The following is a 19,259-nucleotide window of genomic DNA, read 5'->3' as shown; positions in this document are numbered from 1 at the left end:
CACAAAAGATGCTAAATAAGGACATTTACGAGGTGGAAAAATGCGAGCAATGCCTCTTTCCCTGGGAAGCGGCCTTTCTCCATGACCTCCCCTGTGACGCATCACTCTTCATTGGGAGAACTTTTCCATCACCTCCTGCTAAACGGAGCGTCGCATTTAGCTGCTGTTTGTCTTGGCAGCTTAATTTAATTCTATTTCCCCCCCCGCTCGCAGACTCATCATGAAGCTCTTCCTGTTGGGCGCGCTGCTCCTAGTGGCGGCGGGCGGAAATGCGGAGAGAAGCCAGTGGAGGAGGTCCAAGAGGGAGCTGGCCGCCCCACTCCACACGGGCGGCATTCGTGACCCGCTGGGCTCGTACTGCCAGCGGCGAGGCGGCTGCTGCCCGGGACGAGACGACCTTTGCACCGTGCCCTATTTGGACACCATCTGCTACTGTGACCTCTTCTGCAACCGCACCGTGTCCGACTGCTGCCCCGACTTCTGGGGGCACTGTCTGGGCGTGAAGCCCCCGTTCATTGGTATGTATGGGCAGTGGAGGGAGGGGGGGGGGGGTCTTAATTTAATATGAAGAGTGTATGATAGTTATTCAGGCATAGAATTAGGCAACTAGTATTTTTAAGATCAGATGGTCAATATCTTTAATTGTAGCTTTTAAACTTTCAACTTGCTGTTATATACATATCAATACAATTTTATTTGAAATATTCAGCAAATGGCCAAATTAAATTCTAATGTGTATATATATATATATATTTTTTTTTTATTTTTTTTTTACAATACAATCAACCCCCACATATTCACAGGTCAGCTCCCATGGATTCACAATTTTATGTATTCATTTGTTTAAAAAAATAATATTTTTGGGGGCTGGATTTTTTTTTCTCTGTCTGCTCTCAATTTCCCTCCTCAGTTATGAACTTTTTATTGCTTTATTCATAATTGCTTCCATTATAATCTCCAATTTTTGCTCCTCATACTTGGACTTCCAATTTAAACTTGCTGTTCGCTCAGTCCCTCCAAATTTCTGTGGTTGCCATTTTCTTTCTTTCTTTTTTCTTTTTTTTTTAACGTTAGCCTCCCTCTAAGCTTTCTTAAAGGAGATTCGTAAAAATGTGCCCTGATCACCATAAGTCCACCTGAGAACAGAAGACTTCTTTTGGAGTCACGGCGGGAAGGTGGGAGGTCGGGACAAAGAATGTTGACTATGTGGGATGGGGGGGGGGGGGGGTGGCAGTGCAGACAGGCCACGGGGGTTGCAGGATAGGAGTTGTAAGAAAGGCTCCTTCTGTTTTGATGCCATCGTAGTCAATCATTTTCTAACACTCGTTTCCGGAAGATTCCGTGAATTTTCCGTGTCCGGAGTGTTACAAATGTGCAACTAATGACATAAGCGGCTGCCTTCACTTACCTTTGTGGAATTCCAGCTTCCACAGTCACAAACTCGGAAGAGGCCTCGTTGCGAAATCCCCTCGCACCTGACGAGGAAACCTGCGCACCTCGTAAATTGCCCGCCAGCTCCTTCTGAGAATTCCACTTTTTTCCGGCAAAGCGACGTCATCCAGCTCAAACGCAAAGCGTAAGCAGCAACATCCCCCACAAAAGAATGTCACAAACATTCCCATGGGAGATTATGAGGGATAATTTGGTTCAGGCTTTTAAGGGTTACTTGCGCTACTCCACAGTCTCCACTTTGCTGCAGGGCTCCGATTTCTTCCTGCCCGCATTCTCCTCTCAGATACAATTGATCTTTTTACCATGGTTCAAAGATTTTGAGGATGCCCGGCTAGAAGCTCTGGACACTGCAGTACTAAGATCCACAGTCTCCTTTTTTCTGCAGCGCTCTGCTGCCCTAATTCTCCCCTTGGATAAAATGGTCTTTGTCCCGTGATTCCAAGCATTTAAAGATCCATGCATGGCTAGAGGCTCTGGTTGCTGCAGCACTATGCTACATAGTCTCTTTTTTGCTGCAGTGCTTTGCATTCTTGCTGCCCACAGTCTCCTCTTGGATAAAATGTATCTCCTTACTGTGGTTTCAAAAAACCTTGAACTTCTGGTCGTTGCATTTGCATGCACTACAGTTTCTACTTTGCTAAAGTCCTCTTTTGTCTAGCTGCCCTTAGTGTCCTCCTGGATAAAAGTCCTTTCCCTACATCTTTACCTACAGTATATCTTGAAGTAACTGAAGCAAACATGCATGCTGATGTTGGCTTACTTTGAAGCTGCAGTATTATACTCCACAGTCTCCGCTTTATTGCAGTACTGTAGTGTGTTTTCTAGCTGTCCACAGTCTCATATAAAATTGCTCTGAGGCTCTGTCCCTCCTACACTTTCGGGACACAAGGCTAGAAGCTCTGGTCTTTTCAGTACTATGTTCCACAGTCTCCACTTGACTTAAATTGTTCTCCTCTCCATGACCAAGATGGAAGTAAATCTAAGAGTTGTGCGAGTTTGACGCGTTTTTAGCCAGACGCAACCAAAAACGGCACTTTTAGCGATGGACTCGATTCTTTGCGAGAGAAAGTAAGATAAGAAGCCGACGAGATCCTCACTGGGAAGCGTAAGAGAAGCGAACAGCACATTCCTGCACTGGATTACCGTAGCTCAGCTCTCCTTAACCTTCTTCTCTGCCTTAAACACAGCACGAACACGTCACACTATTGTGATTACAAATGGCGGCCACTTGTGGGACGCATTCTTCAGATTTCACATGTGAATTTTTTGGGTCTCATTTTAGGCTCCTGTGAAAGAAACGGGATCAAATTCCTCTCAGGACAAACGTACAAGGACAACTGCAACTTGTGGTAAGTAAACCCCCAAAACGTAGCAACTCACTTATTTCAACATAAGCGTGACGTTATCTGCTGAAAAGCTGGCAGCCGTCCGCCGTCGGAAACGTCAACGTGATCGGCTCCGATTTTGACGCTTATCAAGGCGTCTTGGGGAATTCGGATAAGAAAGCTCCAGAGAAGTAAGAATAAAAGTTGATGGATAACAGCAGCCGAGCAAACACGCACACGTTTTCGGGCTAAAAATAGCCCGAAAACGTCACGTATGTTCTCGACCAACAAAAGACGCCTTGTTGGTGTTCGTGCTCTCCAAGAATCGACGACTCCCACCCGCTCTGGCCATCATTTCCCAAACGCGCACACGCCTCAATCAGGACTTCCGCTCCTCCCTCTTCGTTAGCAGCTGTTGAGCCCACGCACGCTCTTATCGGCGCCTTCCTGCGTTGATTTTCATTCATTTAAACCACTTTTTTTTTTTTTTTATCTCCCCCCGTTTATTCAGGGCAGTTACAATTCCGCCCTGTGAACTCCGCCTAGCAACAAATGACAAAACAGGAACAAGAATGTGCAGATCCAGGGAAATGGCACCAGATTATATTTTATGTTTAATACAGTGCAGCATTTGAATTAATATATTACAAATAATGTAGTTGTTCCATTTCAATTCAAATGATGGGATGATTGCACCGTGTGAACTCCGCCGAGCAACAAGTGTTGAATCTTAAAATGTTAGTGGTCAAGTTTGACAATAGATTTGCTTTAGATCCAGCAAATGCTGCAGAATTCCTGTCATGTCTTTTATATTTAATACAGAGCAGTGATTGAGCTGGATAGATGCATTGTTTTGTGATAAATGAAGAACAAGAATGAACGTCAAGGCGGTCGATCTCTCTTCATCTGGCTACTTTTCATTCTTATGACATTTTATAATAAATCATCTCAGATTGGACAAATTCCACCATATTCCTATCATGTCTTTTTGGTAATTAATACAGAAAAGTGACACAATTTAAATCAAAAATCTTGTCTATACATTTATTTCTATTCAGACAAGCTTGGTGGTCGAATACCAAGTTTTTCATTGACTCAAGCTTCGCGAACTCTGCCTAGCAACAAAGCAAAAATCTAGCTTTTAGCATTGAAATGTGCATTTCATTTTATTTTTATATTTTTTGTTTGTTATGTAGCACATGCGGCACCACAGGTCGCTGGGAGTGCGAGCAGAACGCCTGTCTGATGGACGGCAACATGATCCAGGCTGTCAACAGAGGGAATTATGGGTAAGACGTGCGGTACAACCAACCAGTGTGGAGAACGATCTCATTGGAGCGCAGATGAAACGAAATCAAAAATGTCACGTTAGCTAACATTGCGGTGTAGTATACGGCGGTCCCTAATCAAGTGGTTGAAACCAGGTGGCGGGCCGCCAACTACAGCCAGTTGTACGGCATGACGCTGGACGAGGGCATCCGCTACCGACTGGGCACGCAGAGACCCTCCAAAACCATCATGAACATGAACGAGATCCAGGTAAGCGGGAACCCGCAGCGCACGCCGCAGCTTGTTATTTTGTCTTGGAAACAGAAGCCAGAGACCAAAAGGTGGAATGATGCTGGCGGCTCGGTATGCGGCCAGAGGCTCGCCAGGCCCATTGTTTGCACTCCGGCCCGCTGCGTTGCATAAGACCCCGAGCAAAACATGGAGGGGATGCGCCGCTACTTTGCTTTCCTCGGACCTCGCCAGGCCCGGCATTCCATTCCGGCTTCTTCCGCTGGCAAATCTTCACAGCGCTTCCTGCTCACGCTTTTGCCATTGCCGGCGTGTCGCTACCTGCACCTGTGTCGCCATCAAAGGCCTTTTGTGGAAGACCACTCGAGCCAATCCATGCGCTAACGTTAGCCGTTGTCGTAGATGAACATGGATCCCGAAGGCGACGCCTTGCCCGCCAGTTTCAACTCGGCTGACAAGTGGCCTGGCAAGATCCACGAACCTCTGGACCAGGGCAACTGCGCCGCCTCCTGGGCCTTCTCAACAGCAGGTAGAGACGGATATTTGATTGGCTTTCCTCAGAAAGGAGGCCTCAAAAGATGTTCTCTGGGTTTCCCTTCAGCCGTGGCGTCCGACCGAATCTCCATCCACTCCATGGGTCACATGACGCCTCAGCTGTCTCCGCAGAACCTCATATCCTGCGACATCAGGAACCAGGGCGGCTGCGCCGGGGGTCGCGTTGACGGGGCCTGGTGGTATCTCCGCCGCAGAGGGTGAGTACGGAGCCACGCCCCTCAGAATGTAAACTGACCAATCACGGCACAGAACTTAAATCAAGCGCTTTTTTTGTTTTGTTTTGGGGGGGTTAAGTCAAGGATTTGTCAAGTTTTGCCATTATTTTTGCACTGGGGACAAACATTGCTAAGTGAAGCTAACTCGATAAAGCTAACTAAAGATAAAGCTAGTCTGCACTGTACCTTTTTCTGGTAACATAACAGTACGTAATAATAACATAACAACTTAATAATCAAAAAGTACTAACATAAAACAATGACTATTCATGGCCAGAGCAAATTTAGCCAGGCAAAGCTAACAAGGCAAGCTACGTTCAGTGCTCAATTTTTAAAAATAAAATCAATTAATGAGTCTTGGATGTGTTTTGTGATATTTATAGTTTATTGGTGTGCTCAAAAAAGCTATAGAACCCGTTTATAGTGGTAGGCTATGCTTTTGTTAGCTTTTTTTCCCCCAAAATGCTACATTTTCATAGCTAATAGGAGACCTAAAAGCCATGCGATTGTTTGAAAAGTCAACTGAACACCTCAAAAATCAATCGTCTCACACTTTGCTCCAAGGAAAACAACGTATTTGCTTAATCTATAAAGTAACAGTCTGCTTGTGTTAGCTTTTTAGCCTGCTAATGCTAATGTTATGCTAGGCATTTCAATCCTTTAAAAATTGACAGTCATACTTCGTTTCCTCCAAGTTAAGCAATTTTCTCGTCGCAGCCGCATAAATAATGGTCATTTGTTGTTAGCTGGTTCGCCAACATTTTTACGTAGCATAGCAAGCTAAGCTAACTCGGCGCTTCTTACAACAGGTCCAGTCCCTGAAATATGGCACGCTGATGACCACTTGGTTTGTGTTTTTCCAGGGTGGTGACGGAAGACTGCTACCCGTACACGGCCCCGCAGCACACGGCGGCCGAGGGGGCCCGCTGCATGATGCAGAGCCGCTCGGTGGGCCGCGGGAAGCGGCAGGCCACGCAGCGCTGCCCCAACGTGCACAACTACCAGCACAACGACATCTACCAGTCCACGCCGCCCTACAGGCTCTCGTCCAACGTAAGCACGGCGCCGGCCGCGGCCGATCCGTCTTCCGTCCAATCATGCGGAAAAGTAGCCCTCGGCTGCCTTATTTGGGCAAAGCATCACCTTACGTCGGCTTGCATTGACCCGGCGATACTCAACGACATCTGATGCCTCCTTCAGTCATCCGAGCCGGCTTGTGAAGTCAATAAGTCAGGCATTAAGGACCTGGGGTGGGGGGCAAAGATCAATCTTGTTTTTGGACTCGAGGGATGTAACGATCTCTCCGTTGATGTTGTCTCTTGTAGGAAAAGGAGATTATGAAGGAGATTATGGATAATGGACCCGTGCAAGGTAAGGCCGTGTATTTCCATTTATTTCCTGTTGTGTCCATTAGATGTTTCCCAAAAATCTAGTTGACGCTTGCTATTCACGTAGTATTAGCTCAAGTGTAAAACAAGACTGAAGCTTTATTTACTCTTTTTGGCTTAAATGCAAACGTAAACCTCCTCCACCTGCATGTCATGCCACTACTTTTCCCTTGAAGGTCATCTGAGTCAACAAAACTGCTAATGCTAATGCTGGTTCAGCTAAATGAGAACCGTTTTAATGAAAATTGTATTTATTTTATGAATTTATTGTACATATCATAAGTATAAGAATTTTAATAAATTGAATTGTGGGTCAAATCCAGGTCCATCCAGCTAGCAAGCTCCTAAACTGTGGCAGGGTTTTTACTTTCTGGACCTGGCAGCATAACGGCTAAATGCTGCTTCACCATGTTTGCTTTGAACTCTGGGCTCTACTACCGGACCTCAGAGCCTGACTTGGTTTAATTTCAATGACCATTTCCTTAATGTACTCAGGACCTAAAAACATTTATATGTTTTAAAAAAACTAAAACAAAACAAAGACACAAATGAATCCAAACGTGCACGCATGATGTCATCATGTCTGACCTGCCGCCGGAGGGTTTTTGCTGTCCGGCTTTGACCCCGGTCAGCTTCCGTCAACGTGCCCGCCTCACAGTCTGGTGCCCATCTGGACCGCTGTCAAGTTCTCCTTGAATAGGCGAGGCGCGTGTGCGTGCGCGTGTGCTTGTCTGATTGTTCACAACGCCAGGAAGACATGTTGGCTTCATGACAAGTTTCCTTTGGATTGCGCAAACAAAGGCATGCGCGCTGTGTGTATGTGCGTCTAATTAATGACCGATTGTCTGTGTAAGAAATTCTGTGGAAATGATTGGTTTTGGCGGAATATGAAAGTCTCTCTTGTATAATCGGTGTGCAAGATGCGCCCTGGAATGATGGCACTCGTGGGAAAAGTGGCATTTGTGCTTACGGGAATCAGGAAAACACTTGTTTCACTGCTTACTGCCATATTACAAACGTGCGTGCGTGCGTGCGTGCGTGCGTGCGTGCGTGCGTGCGTGCGTGCGTGCCTGTTTCTCAAGCTGATTGCTTGGAAATTTTGGGAACGGAATTTCTGATTATATGAATGTCGCATTCTAATAGGCGTGCATCCCTCACACTAAATACAATGACATTGAAATAACACACAACAAAATGACTGAAGCATTAACACTTCTCTACTGTCGGGGCAGTTATGATAGTAGAGATGAAATTAGGGGTGTCATGCGATTATTTTTTTAATCGTAATTAATCGCATAACTTCAAGAGTTAACTCACGATTAATCGCAAATTGTATATCTGTTCTAAATGGACAGTAAAATATTTTTTCTAAATGTCGTACCCTTTTAGCATAAAAGTGAAAAACGTGTTAAACTAATAGAAATATGACTGCATCTTATAGTTATTGATACAGTAATTTCATAATAATTCATAAAATGGAGTTCAAATTTAAAAGATTTACTGTACTGCAAAAAATGAGTGTGATATTGATTTGTGTTGAGATCATTTTTCTGCCACTAGTTGGCATAATTGCATTTGTTAGACATTGGTGACAGCTCAGTGCATTTTTCTTTTCATATTAAGATCTATCTAATCTTTTAACATGAAGTAACATTTCTAAAATTGTAAAATACAACTTGACCCCAGTCTCCACAAATATATTTATTATTATGAAATATATTGCTGCTAAATTTTGATGTGGACGTCTGCTGCATTGCGACTGGAATTTCCTCTGTGCAGGCGTTCCAAGTTTCGTTAATCGTGCGTTCCAAAAAATCGGTGGCGTTAAAGGAACTTAAACTCAAAATTAACGCACACATTTTGACACCCCTAATTTTCTTACACATTGCATCAGTACCACTGGCTCGATAGACGTTATATATCAATGTTATACTGTATATAAGTCGTTGTTGTTTTGCAGTTGTATATTTCATGAATAAAAATCAACTATTTGACTTGATCAATATAATATTTTTTTTTGGGTGCCCTGGCAGCCATCATGGAGGTCCACGAGGACTTCTTTGTGTACAAGAGCGGCATCTACAAGCACACGGACGTCAGCTTCACCAAGCCGCCGCACTTCCGCAAGCACGGCACGCACTCGGTCAGGATCACAGGGTACGTAAATGCAGCTCGCCTGATATTGTCGCTACACGCTGGAAACATGAATCCGGGATAAAGACACACCCGCAACAACCACCCCCCCCCCTCCCCTGTCTGGCCACCGTTTTCCTCCCCCCCCATTATCTCGTAAGTCTGCAGACCGCAACTATGCAGATGTCTGACACACCTGGTCTACCTGACTCGCATCTCAGTCATCACTGGGCAGCCAGACGTCTGCCACTCATGAATGCTTTTTTTTTTTTTTCTTCTTCTTCTTCTTCTTCTCTCCTCACCACATCCAAGACAAAACATAATGACTTTGAGACTATCTCCAGACAATCTGCCGCTTTGGGGCTCTTTTTTACGGAATGTGTGCGGGAGGATTCCACTTGTAAAACGTCATAAATGCCACTTTTCCTTGTAAAATATTGCACTCACCGCTCTGGCGTCAGTGACACGATGATTTCCCAATTAGGAAAATGAGTACCTTTTTCCTGATTGGTCCTTTTACGAGGCAAAAGAATGTAGAAAACAAATTTGGACACCCCTAACCCGAAAAAATGAATGAATACATATTCAGCTGCTCAAGCACATGCCGTAGCAACAGGTGGCGCTATAACCCACAACCATCAGGCCATTTTAGCCAATCAGAAGCCTGAGGAAAGTCACGACCAAAGACGGTGCAATAAAAGCACTATGCTATTAAAAAAAAAAAACATCGTCAGCCTGAAGAAAGTCATGAAAAGAAAAGGCACAATAATAGAATCAAAAAAAATTGATGAGACTCATTCATTTGGTTGAAAAAAGCTCAAAAATGCCTTTACAGATGGGCAACTATGCATGCCACAGCAACAGGTGGCGCTATTGCCACCATCACATCAGGAGGCCTAAATACAGTCAGGCCATCTTAACCAATCAAAAGCCTGAAGAAAGTCATCAATGAAAAAGGCACAAAAAAAAAATTTGCTTCATTTGAAGTTATTTGTAAGCATTTTTCTGCCTACTGAAGGGTAATAAAAAATGCTCATTTGAAAACAAAACAATGTGAGAACACTTTTACCGGCATTATGCGAGAAAGCAATATTAGCCAATCAGAATCCAGTCATCACCGGAAAAGCCCAAATAAGACAAAAACAAAGTCGACTCATTTAGTTTTGCGGGACTCATTCATGGGGTTTTGAAGCGTTGCCGTCTCAATTTGGAAGGATTGACAAACGTCCTCAGGCCAAGCTGGCGCATATTTGGAAGCATTTTTCCTACTCGCGGGGGTCCAACGAAAATGCGTTTAACAACACAAGCAGGTGACACGATAAGCCAATCACAAGCCTGAAGACAGCCAGTCAAGAAAAAGACATTCTTTTCATTTTCCGTCTCATTGCTCATTGGTCACCACGTCAACAAAAAGCTTTGTCTGGAAAAAGCCGCCATTTTGTTTTGAAGCAGCCATTTTAGCCACTTTTTGTGCTCTAGATTTTGCCCGATTGCTACCAAATTTCAACCACATACTTAACACAATTAGGTAAATAAAAGAAATAGGGTCCTCTTGGCCAATCAGAAGCTTGAAGAAATGTCATTACTGGAAAAAAGACTAAAAGGCAAAGGCAAGTTTTAAAAATAGCTTTGCTTTTGCATTGACAAACTAGCGGCCATTGACAAGGATTTTCTTTGCGCGTCTTTCATGTTGTGACGTATCGACGGCGCATACCGATGACGAACGTTCGGACCGTGTCACGATGGATCGTTTACGAAAGACGAGGCGACCATTGCTGGCGCTCGGAGGTGACGACGCCGACGCGCCAAAGAGCAGAAAGGGTCATTTCGGGGCACCGAAGCCGCCCAGCCCGCGGGCGTTGGAGTGTTTTGATAGCGCTGCTCGTCCCTTTAAGCCGGCAGCCTGGGAAAGTTTGCGGAACGAGCATTGAGGTCCACTGTGGTGGAAAGGGCATTGTCTGGGGTGCTGATCCCGAGCACACCGGATAGAAGAACGGGGGATCAGTCCCCCCGCACAAGAGGTCAGGGGTGGGCCGAGGGGCGTAGGGGCTAAGGTGGGTTTTCTCAAGCCAGCTGATTGGAGGTCAGATTGCACCTCAGCGGCGGGTTTTGTCCACGCTCGGAAAAATTGAATTTCAATTTCATTTAAAATTGTGGGAATTTTTTGCTGGTTTTGCAACGTAAACCTCCTGATAATCACATTATTGTCAAAATGGGACGTGAGTGATTGCAGGATGGCGGACCCAAATGCAAGAAAATAAGGAAATGAAACAGGAATCAAGTCTTATGCGTGGTACTTTAATAAAACAAAGGGAGAAAGGTGAGCAGACAACCATGACTTGATGGGACGTGACTGGACTGGTCGCCATGACTGGAACGAGCGTGACGTGACAGGACCTGATTTGCCTCGACAAGACTTGGCTTGCTGTGGAGTGACTACGGCTTGTCTGGGACCAAGACGGCTTGGCTCTGGTTGTGATTGAGACGACTTGGCTGTGACGAGGACGACTTGACTGTGGCGAAGACGACTTGATTTTGACGAATACGACTTGGCTCTGACCAGGACGACTTGGCTGCGACGAAGACAACTTGGCTCTGGTTGTGATTGAGACGACTTGGCTGTGACGAGGACGACTTGGCTCTGGTTGTGATTGAGACGACTTGGCTGTGACGAGGACGACTTGACTGTGGCGAAGACGACTTGATTTTGACGAATACGACTTGGCTCTGACCAGGACGACTTGGCTGCGACGAGGACGACTTGACCATGACGAAGACGACTTGGCTCTGGCTGTGATTGAGACAACTTGGCTGTGACAAAGACTTGATTCTTGAACTTCCACACAACGTCGACAATGACCCACACCGACTGGACAAACACAACAGACTAAAGACGCCAAGACTAATCCGACACCCCTGTGGAAACCCAAGTGGCCGAGGCCGCTGATAGGTTGACACACGGGAAGGGAAGACACACAGGCGGGCGCAGTTACACATAACGAGACGAGGGGAAGACAAAACAAAAGTGAACACACAGACAAAAAGGAACACCCAAAATCGAACAAAAACCCAATCCCGCAGAACCGAAACGTGACAGTTCCATATTCTTTGGGAAAACCTGTCCACGTTGTGGCGCGTCCCAATTCCACAATCCGCCGGCTGGAGTTGTTTGTGCGGCTCCTCGGAAGGAACATCGTCAGTGTAACAAGTTGTGACTGACGGCCGACGATATCCGCATCCGTCCATTTCCCGGAATTTCCCGCCCTCCTCTTTTAGGATAAAACGGCGTCGGCTCGCAGGAGTTTCCCAGGAGGGAAGCGGAAAGTTCCAGATCGCAAAAAACAGGATGGGAATTGGCGCAGGGAGGGCGAGTCTTTTGTGCAAGTTGGCAAGAGCGAGTCACGGTGGGAATTCTGATGGAAGCTTGCCAAGTTGTCACAAGAACACAAACATTGGCAAAGAAGACGGAGCGGGGAGGAAGGCCTTTTTGGGATTTTTTTTATTTTTGGGGTCAAGCATCGACTTCCTCCCAACCTGTCCTCTACTTCCTGTTATAAATCACGAGAGGGAAAAGGCTATTCTGTGTTTTTGAAGTTCAGGTTGATGTTGGAAAGTTGGCGACAAGTACTCGTCTTTCCAGGATGTTGTTGACCTGCACTTCCTGTCGAGCCGAGTAATGCTGGCATTTTTTACATTCCATCAACTCATTGGCCTGCCTGGTGACTTTCTCTCTCCGTCTCTAACTTGGCTTTCTGTTTCGGTCCAGCCTTCTTACTGTATCGTCACCCATGAGCAGATTTGGCGTACAAGTCCATCATGAGTGGACCTACAACAACAAAAAAGTCTTAAAAAGACATGAAGTAGGACACAGGAAGTCTGCCGCCATATTGGTTTTATGACTTATTTGGCCCTTTTCATTTGTCTTCATTGGTCCTGCCAAAGCCGCGTTGTCCTCCAAGTTTTGCCCAATAGCTAACAAATGAAAAAGTGACCTGAAATTGACTAGGTCAACCTACCAAAAATACACGCCCATGTCCGAAATCGAACAGCCATTTTGGGTTGAAGCAGCCATTTTGGGGCTGATCTGAAGAAGCGTAATGACATTTTGATGGCAATCACAACAACCGTCTTGTTCGCTTCCTTCAGGTGGGGCGAACAGCGGGACTACGACGGCACTCCCAAGAAGTTCTGGGTAAGGCGAAGTTCACTTCCTGCCATCTTCAAGCACGTGACATGATATTCACCACGTGACGGTTTCCCCCTCCAAGCTGGCCGCCAACTCCTGGGGCAAGAAGTGGGGCGAGGACGGCCACTTCCGCATCGGCCGCGGCGACAACGAGTGCCAGATCGAGACCTTCGTGGTCGGCGTGTGGGGGAGGGTCACCATGGAGGACATGCACCACCACGCCCACCGCCGCCGCCGCCGCCATCTTTAGAGCCACTCGGAACCTCGGCCGACGCCCCCCCCCGGCAGCCCCCCCACGCCAGCAGGTGGTCAACCGCATCTAAGCTGCTTTTGGCTGCTTGGGCGGGCGTCTGAAGAAGCGCGCCGGCCCCTCAGGTATTGTTGCGGACATGTCACACACACATCCCGGAATTCCTCCGCTTCAGATCAAAAGGAAGGCGTGTGGGAAGGGAGATGACGAAAGAAAAAGCTTTTCAAGTTGCTCTTTTTTCATAACCACTAAGAGACGTCGACCAATCATTTTTGGGAAAAGATGAAATCTGAGAGGCACAAGCAGCAGACCAACGGCCACAATTTTGCCCTTTGACCTCTTCCCCTCAGAATAAACACACGTGTTGCCTGGGCCAAAATGCCTTCAAGATTGATCCAAGTGATTATTTGTTGTTCTGATATATTTGTGCAAAGTAGTCTTAACGCTAACTTAAATGTTGGTGTTGCCATGTTATTGTAAGATTTTATTTTGCTAGCCGTGTACTGTATATGATGATTTATATTTAGAGATCAATCATTACAAACTCAACACTCATGTAACTTATTTTTCTACTTTGGTTGTGTTGGATGCTTCTGGAGAAGGTAAAAGAAAAATGCAACTTCCTCCCCCAGCGGTAATAGACAAACTCACTTCCTTCCTTACCCAGCATAAAGCAACTCTTTTACTTGCCAAATAGTGAGCCTACTTGTCGCTGCACTTTATGCAACTATTTCACTTGACTTGACAAATAATGATCCCATGTGAGCTCAAATTCCTTAAAGCAATGACATGACTTGCCAGATAGCGAGCCCACTTGTAGCTATCTTTCCTTAAACAGCATTAGGCAGCTATTTGACCTGCCAAATAGTGGGCCCACTTGTAGCTGTAATTCCTTACATAAACATTTCACTTGACGAATAATGACCCCGCTTTTAGCAGTGTTTTTATAAGAAACTCTCTAACCAAATTGTGGGCCCACTTGATAGCTGAGATTCCGAAAGCAACTTTCACCTGCCAAATAGTGACCCCAGTCATACAGCTCACATTTTGAAATCAAGTATTTGGCCCGACAAATAGTGAGTATATATTTTTCAAGCCACGTTAATTCTTACAGAAAGTGCGCAGCATCTTTACGTGGCGGGGGAGGGGAATGTTAGGGTGGCGGCGGTGGGTGGGAGTCCGTTTTTTTTTTAGGTGGTCCACCTCCCTCAAGCAGGGATTTCCAGCTCCCACTTGAAAGTGAGCCACGCTTGTTATTACCGCTGGCCTTCAATTATGCGCCACTTCAAATGCCGTAATCCTGTTTCATGATCTTTCGCGCCGTCGCTTCTTCCTTCAGACTTCAAAGGCAAACGCACGCCATTGGACAGGCAACATGCAGCGCAATCTGCCCGCCGACCTCCATCTTGTTGTCATCCTGATGGCCAGATAGCGATGTGCTTGTCTCAACCAAAGAATGGCAACATCCACTCCACAATGTTGTGCGTGCGTGCGTGCGTGCGTGTGTGCGTGTGTGTGTGTGTGTGTGTGTGTGAACGCCACATTCACTCGTGTGTCGACATTTATTTATGATAAGTAAATTATGCTAAACTGTACGTTATTCCTCTCGTACCGGTGCAATGTTATGCTAACGGCCGTACGGTGCGCACTTCATGTAATGCGAGTGTCCACTCGTGCCACACAATAAAAATCTTTCAACCACCTTTCTGTCTCCATTGCAATGTTTTTGTTGGAGGAAAAAAAAGGCAAGACTGGCTCCAGAGTCTCCATTTTGCTGCATTGCGCAATTTTCTGTCTGCCCACAATCTCCTCTCGGATAAAATTTGTCGGATCCCTCTCAACATTTGAGGATACGTCACTAGATATTACATAATTGCTAGTGCTGGCCCCACAGTCTCCGTCTTGCTGCATTGTGACCTTCTCTGTCTGCCCACAGTCTCGTCTTGGATAGTATGTTTTGCCTAATGATTAACATTTGAGTATATTCCTCTAAAAATGACCAAAATGCTCCTTTTAGCTCCGCAGCCTGACCTTTGCTGCATCACTCCGTTTTTTCGCTGCCCGCAGTCTCCTTCATGATAAAATGTGTGGTCACTCATTAGTTGAGCATATTCACTACAGCGACACTTGAGGTTACATGGCTAGAAAGGGTGAAAATTCCAATGTTTTCTCCACTTTGATGCAGTGCTCCTTTTTCTGATGTCCGCAGTCTCTTCTTGAATAAAATTTGTGATTGCGTTGATTAGTCATTCCGACATTTTGAGATCCACCGCCATAAAATGATTAAAATACTAGCAAAGTCTCTACTTTCCTGCAGCACCCTGTTTTCTCGCTGCCCGTAGTGTCCACTTAGATAAAATTTGCCACCACTCATTGGTGGAGCAAATTTGTGCGTGCAACATTTGCAGATACATCGCTAGAAAGGACAAAAATAGCCAAATGTGCCCCACGGTGTCCATTTTGTTGCATCACTCCATTTTCCCACTGTCCGCTTTTATGGCTCAAACCTGTGATTGCCTGCACCTCTCCTCCATTTCAGTCTGTAATAAAAAGCTTATCTGGTGGTCGCAGCCTCACACGAATCTCACGTACGGAAAGTTGGACGCGCTGTTTACATTTCTCTCATTGTTTGCGCGTCAGCCGGCCGACAAAGCAGCCGTTACCTCAGCGGCGAGCGGGACAATCGCTGCGGGCCCCACCCTGGCACAAACAACTCAAACGTGTGCAAAAGGATTACAGACGGCATCAAAGGCAAATATTTGACTTGTGGAGGAAGTGCTGGGAGCGGACGTCCACGCCGCATCGTCATAAATGTCTGCTATGTGGACTCTTAATATTCATACGTTGCAGACAGACATGCATCCCTCCCCACCTAGAAGGAGACTTTTTATTATTTTTTTCCCATTGATACTCAATTGCCACATTTAGGAAAAATAAGAGATGCTGAATAATTGAAAAAAAAAAGATGTAATAGTGATCACACGTGAATAATAAGAAAGCACATTGAGTTGCTTTGTTTATGAAATAAACGTGCCTTGCAAAAAAAATTTATTTAGTTAATTTGATGCTAATTAGTGTTTTTTCTAGCTTTGTTTAAAACTTGGAGCCTACTAGATTTAATCAATTAGATAATATTTGATTGTATTGTTGTTTTAATAGCTTTACTTACTAAATTATACCTTTATTTTATTTCACTTGACTTTATTTAGTTTGATTTTATTTTTGTTTTTAATGTCCTGTATTTTATACTGTTGAATTTTATATAGTTTACTTTATTGATTCAATTTGATTATATTTTTCAAATGTATTTTATTTTTTAGTATTTAAAAAAAAATCATTTAACACAATTATATTCAATTTAACGTCTTTTTTCTTGAAATGTTTTTGAGTTTTAAATCCATTTGTAGTGTTATTTATTTAATTGCATTTCTAATCATTATTCATTTCATTTAGCATAACATCATCACTTAACTCAACACACGCGCGTTGAGTCAATCGCTTCAACTTGCGCTCTCAGTGCTGTCATCTTGTGGTCATTTGTAGTACATACAGGCAAAAAACAACAACATCTCGGGTCGATATAAACAGAACAATACATTGCGTGTTTTAATGAACAATACTGAATAATCTCATCGTAACGCAAGACATTCCATGTCTATTTTCTCAATCTGGTGTTCTATTGCGGCGCGTTGACTCTCCTGCATTCGCACATCCTGTAAACGCAGATGTAGAAAACGCCTGCAAAACAAAAGGCAACCACGAAGACAACGCTTGCTGTTGTTTTGCGCATGCAGCATGTAGCATGTAGCATGTAGCATGTAGCATGTTGTTGCGCGTGCGCGTCACCTGCAAAGAAGGTCATGAGCGTGGCCACCCAGGCCAGGATGTACGACCACGAGAAGCGCCAGTCGCCGAAGCGCCGGCCCAGGAAGTTGAGCGTGGCCGCCGTGTACACGCCCATGGCCAGCAGCGCCAACAGAGCTGGCGGGAAACGCCGTAGTTAGCTCGCCAAACCACCTCCCACTAACACTTTCATCACTTCCTGGATTATTTCCAGTCGTCGGGTTGAATGGGTGTTGCTCGCCATTAGATGAATTTGTGGCTGTTGTTTGTTTACATTACGTTACAGAGAAGACATCGTTCCATGGATATATATATTATTTTTGTGTTACTTTTGTGAATCATTTCTTACTATTTGGCTTCCTATTTGCGAGGTGGTCGTTGTTATTAATAGCTGACGAGGAGCCTTCATTTCATGATTGAATTGGCTTTGTGGATTATTTCAAGGGACTCTAATCATTTATGTTGTGCCCAGTAGTGGTTATTGTGAATACCTGGCGAGGCGAGAGACTTAACTTTTTGACTTTCTGGATTTGGTGTATTTCTATTGTGCATAGTGACCATTTTAGTCAAATATTGACGGGAGCCATTGTGACATGCGACTGTGTGGATCATTTCAAGTCATTCAGTTGATTTCTAATGTTCTTGCTGGCAGTTATGGTGAATAACTGGCAAGAGGAGACATTTCGGCTGGGGTGTCCCCCCCCCCCTTCCCTTCCTTTACTTTGTGGATTATTTCTAGCCGTTATGTTGATTGCTATTGTGCAAGGTGGCGTTATCATAAATAACTGGTAAATGGCGCCATCATGCCATGTTTTGTTTTGATTTTGTAGATTATTTCCAGTCCTTCTGTTGATTTCTGATGTGCAAGGTCTCTGTCAATGGGAATGACTGGCAACTTTGTGGATTATTTCTCACTGATCTGTTGATTTCTATTGTGCAAGGTAGCTGTTATGAAAACTAGTGAAAGGAGTGATTGCATTTATTATAACAAGATACACTGTGCATATGCTTTGTATATTGGACTTTTTGGACTTTGCAGATGATTTCAAGGTGTTGTGATGATTTCTAATGGGCAATTTAGTGGTTTTGATAAACAACTGGTTTGAGGCACCTTTGGCGCACATTTGCTCATGCTTGACCATACATGCAGTGAATTAAAAAAAAAACATATTTTTTTTAAACTTTTGTGTCTATTTCTAATTGTGGATATTTCCACTGTGCAAGGTGAAACCGAAGAACTCACTGGAGACAAAGAAAATAATTCCCGCAGCAAAGGAGCGGTTGAACCTTCCGAAGGAGGAGAAGCGGGCGAAGGAGGACGCGCCGGCGACCACGCCCGCCAAGCAGGTCGCCCCGGACAGGATCATGAAGGCCTTGGTGGCCGTCCAATAGGCTGCCAGCAAACAGGAAGTCACCATCAGCAAGCTCGTCCGTCTTGCATCTTTTCAAAGTAAAAGGCCTCACCTATGCTGTCCGTCTGCGCGTGGCACTTGTTGGCCAGGCAGTACCTCCACAGGCCTTGGTGGGCGTAGTTGCCCGACACGCGGTACTGCATCCAGTAGTCGGTGGCGGTGGAGACCACCAGCAGGATGTTGCCCACGATGGCGCAGAACAGACCCCCGCCCATGAAACTGTACATCTTCAGCCTGCGATACGGAGCCGCTACTACTGCAATCACAAATTATGTATGTATGCGTGTGTGTGTGTGTATAAATATATATATATATTTGGACAGCTTTTACATGTTGTTTGATATTAAACAAAGCCGCACCACATCCAATGGAATCCGAATCCAACTGAATCCAGTCATTTACATTTTAAAATCCTTAAAATCGTATCATACCTCGAGTATCGAGAATCAGATCGAATTTTTAGGAGAGATGTGCACCCCTAATAAGTATACAATTACTTTGTATTGATATATAATGACTATTAGCTCCATAAAAAAAGGATCCCTTACCTTATTTGTGAAAAACAAGCTTTCTCCTGCCCGTCCAATTCAAAATGTGTCCCCTTTTTTCCTGTCAACGGCAGCAGAATCCTTTTCGAGAGAGAGCGGGGTTTGTTCGAAAGAAGAGACCTCCACAAATGCACGCATGGATATGCGGGGCCATTTGCGGGACCGGCACCCCCCCCCCAACAAAAAAAAAGTGTGTAGCTGGGGCATGTGTGTGTTTTGAGGTGTGTGTTGTCCTCGTCAATGCAATGTGCTGAAAGGCACATTTTCATTTCGGCGTGAGCATTGTTAGCATTGTATAGCATGTGTGCGTCAGGCTACACAATGAAAGACGACAGTAGCAATCGATATCAAAGTTGATTTACAACATTTTTATACTGCTAACGTTAGCCCCATAGTCTCCGCTTGGATAAATCACTGCATCTTGAATCAAATTT

General features: G+C 45.0%; 2 protein-coding genes across 7 annotated transcripts in view; one reads left to right on the top strand and one right to left on the bottom strand.

The window, feature by feature from the left end:
* Positions 1-18,664, top strand: part of tinagl1 (tubulointerstitial nephritis antigen-like 1) — a 28,366-nt gene extending 9,702 nt beyond the window's left edge. For 2 of the 3 annotated variants that reach the window (XM_077548062.1, XM_077548064.1), the window contains 11 exons: positions 214-518; positions 2,735-2,801; positions 3,974-4,066; positions 4,202-4,316; positions 4,698-4,824; positions 4,897-5,047; positions 5,929-6,118; positions 6,391-6,436; positions 8,487-8,610; positions 12,733-12,778; positions 12,855-14,725. In XM_077548062.1, coding sequence (XP_077404188.1) covers positions 221-518; positions 2,735-2,801; positions 3,974-4,066; positions 4,202-4,316; positions 4,698-4,824; positions 4,897-5,047; positions 5,929-6,118; positions 6,391-6,436; positions 8,487-8,610; positions 12,733-12,778; positions 12,855-13,022 — 1,425 coding nt within the window. In that variant the 5' untranslated portion in view covers positions 214-220 and the 3' untranslated portion in view covers positions 13,023-14,725. Of the gene's footprint in view, positions 1-213; positions 519-2,734; positions 2,802-3,973; positions 4,067-4,201; positions 4,317-4,697; positions 4,825-4,896; positions 5,048-5,928; positions 6,119-6,390; positions 6,437-8,486; positions 8,611-12,732; positions 12,779-12,854; positions 14,726-18,089 lie in introns of those variants that run through there. The other variant, XR_013288778.1, reaches the window with a different exon arrangement.
* On the bottom strand, positions 10,490-19,030 carry LOC144036995 (lens fiber membrane intrinsic protein-like). 4 transcript variants are annotated; one of them, XM_077548065.1, is made up of 5 exons: positions 18,826-19,030; positions 18,330-18,533; positions 18,109-18,258; positions 16,869-17,003; positions 10,490-11,377 (listed from the first exon to the last, which is right to left on the bottom strand). In XM_077548065.1, exons 2-5 carry the CDS (start codon positions 18,502-18,504, stop codon positions 10,794-10,796), a joined length of 1,044 nt encoding a protein of 347 aa, XP_077404191.1. In that variant the 5' UTR covers positions 18,505-18,533; positions 18,826-19,030; the 3' UTR covers positions 10,490-10,793. The 4 variants fall into 4 exon arrangements, with proteins under 4 accessions (XP_077404191.1, XP_077404192.1, XP_077404194.1 ...); XM_077548066.1 differs by having other exon boundaries at positions 18,330-18,530; XM_077548068.1 differs by lacking the exon at positions 10,490-11,377 and adding an exon at positions 16,604-16,760 and having other exon boundaries at positions 18,826-19,027.
* Between the last annotated feature and the right edge of the window lie 229 nt (positions 19,031-19,259).

The sequence above is a fragment of the Vanacampus margaritifer genome, chromosome 17 (genome assembly GCF_051991255.1).
Source record: "Vanacampus margaritifer isolate UIUO_Vmar chromosome 17, RoL_Vmar_1.0, whole genome shotgun sequence".
NCBI lineage: Eukaryota > Metazoa > Chordata > Actinopteri > Syngnathiformes > Syngnathidae > Vanacampus > Vanacampus margaritifer.
This window is presented reverse-complemented; position numbering and strand designations above follow the sequence as displayed.

What these genes read in the sequence shown, in the direction of transcription:
- LOC144036995 (XM_077548065.1), bottom strand. Translation starts at nt 18,504, where the DNA reads ATGTACAGTTTCATGGGCGGGGGTCTGTTCTGCGCCATCGTGGGCAAC. An exon ending in CGCGCAGACGGACAGCATAG is followed by an intron (nt 18,259 to 18,329) that starts GTGAGGCCTTTT and finishes GTTTGCTGGCAG; the next exon opens with CCTATTGGACGGCCACCAAG. An exon ending in GCTCATGACCTTCTTTGCAG is followed by an intron (nt 11,378 to 16,868) that starts GTGACGCGCACG and finishes TCTCAATCACAG; the next exon opens with CCAGAGCCAAGTCGTCTTCG.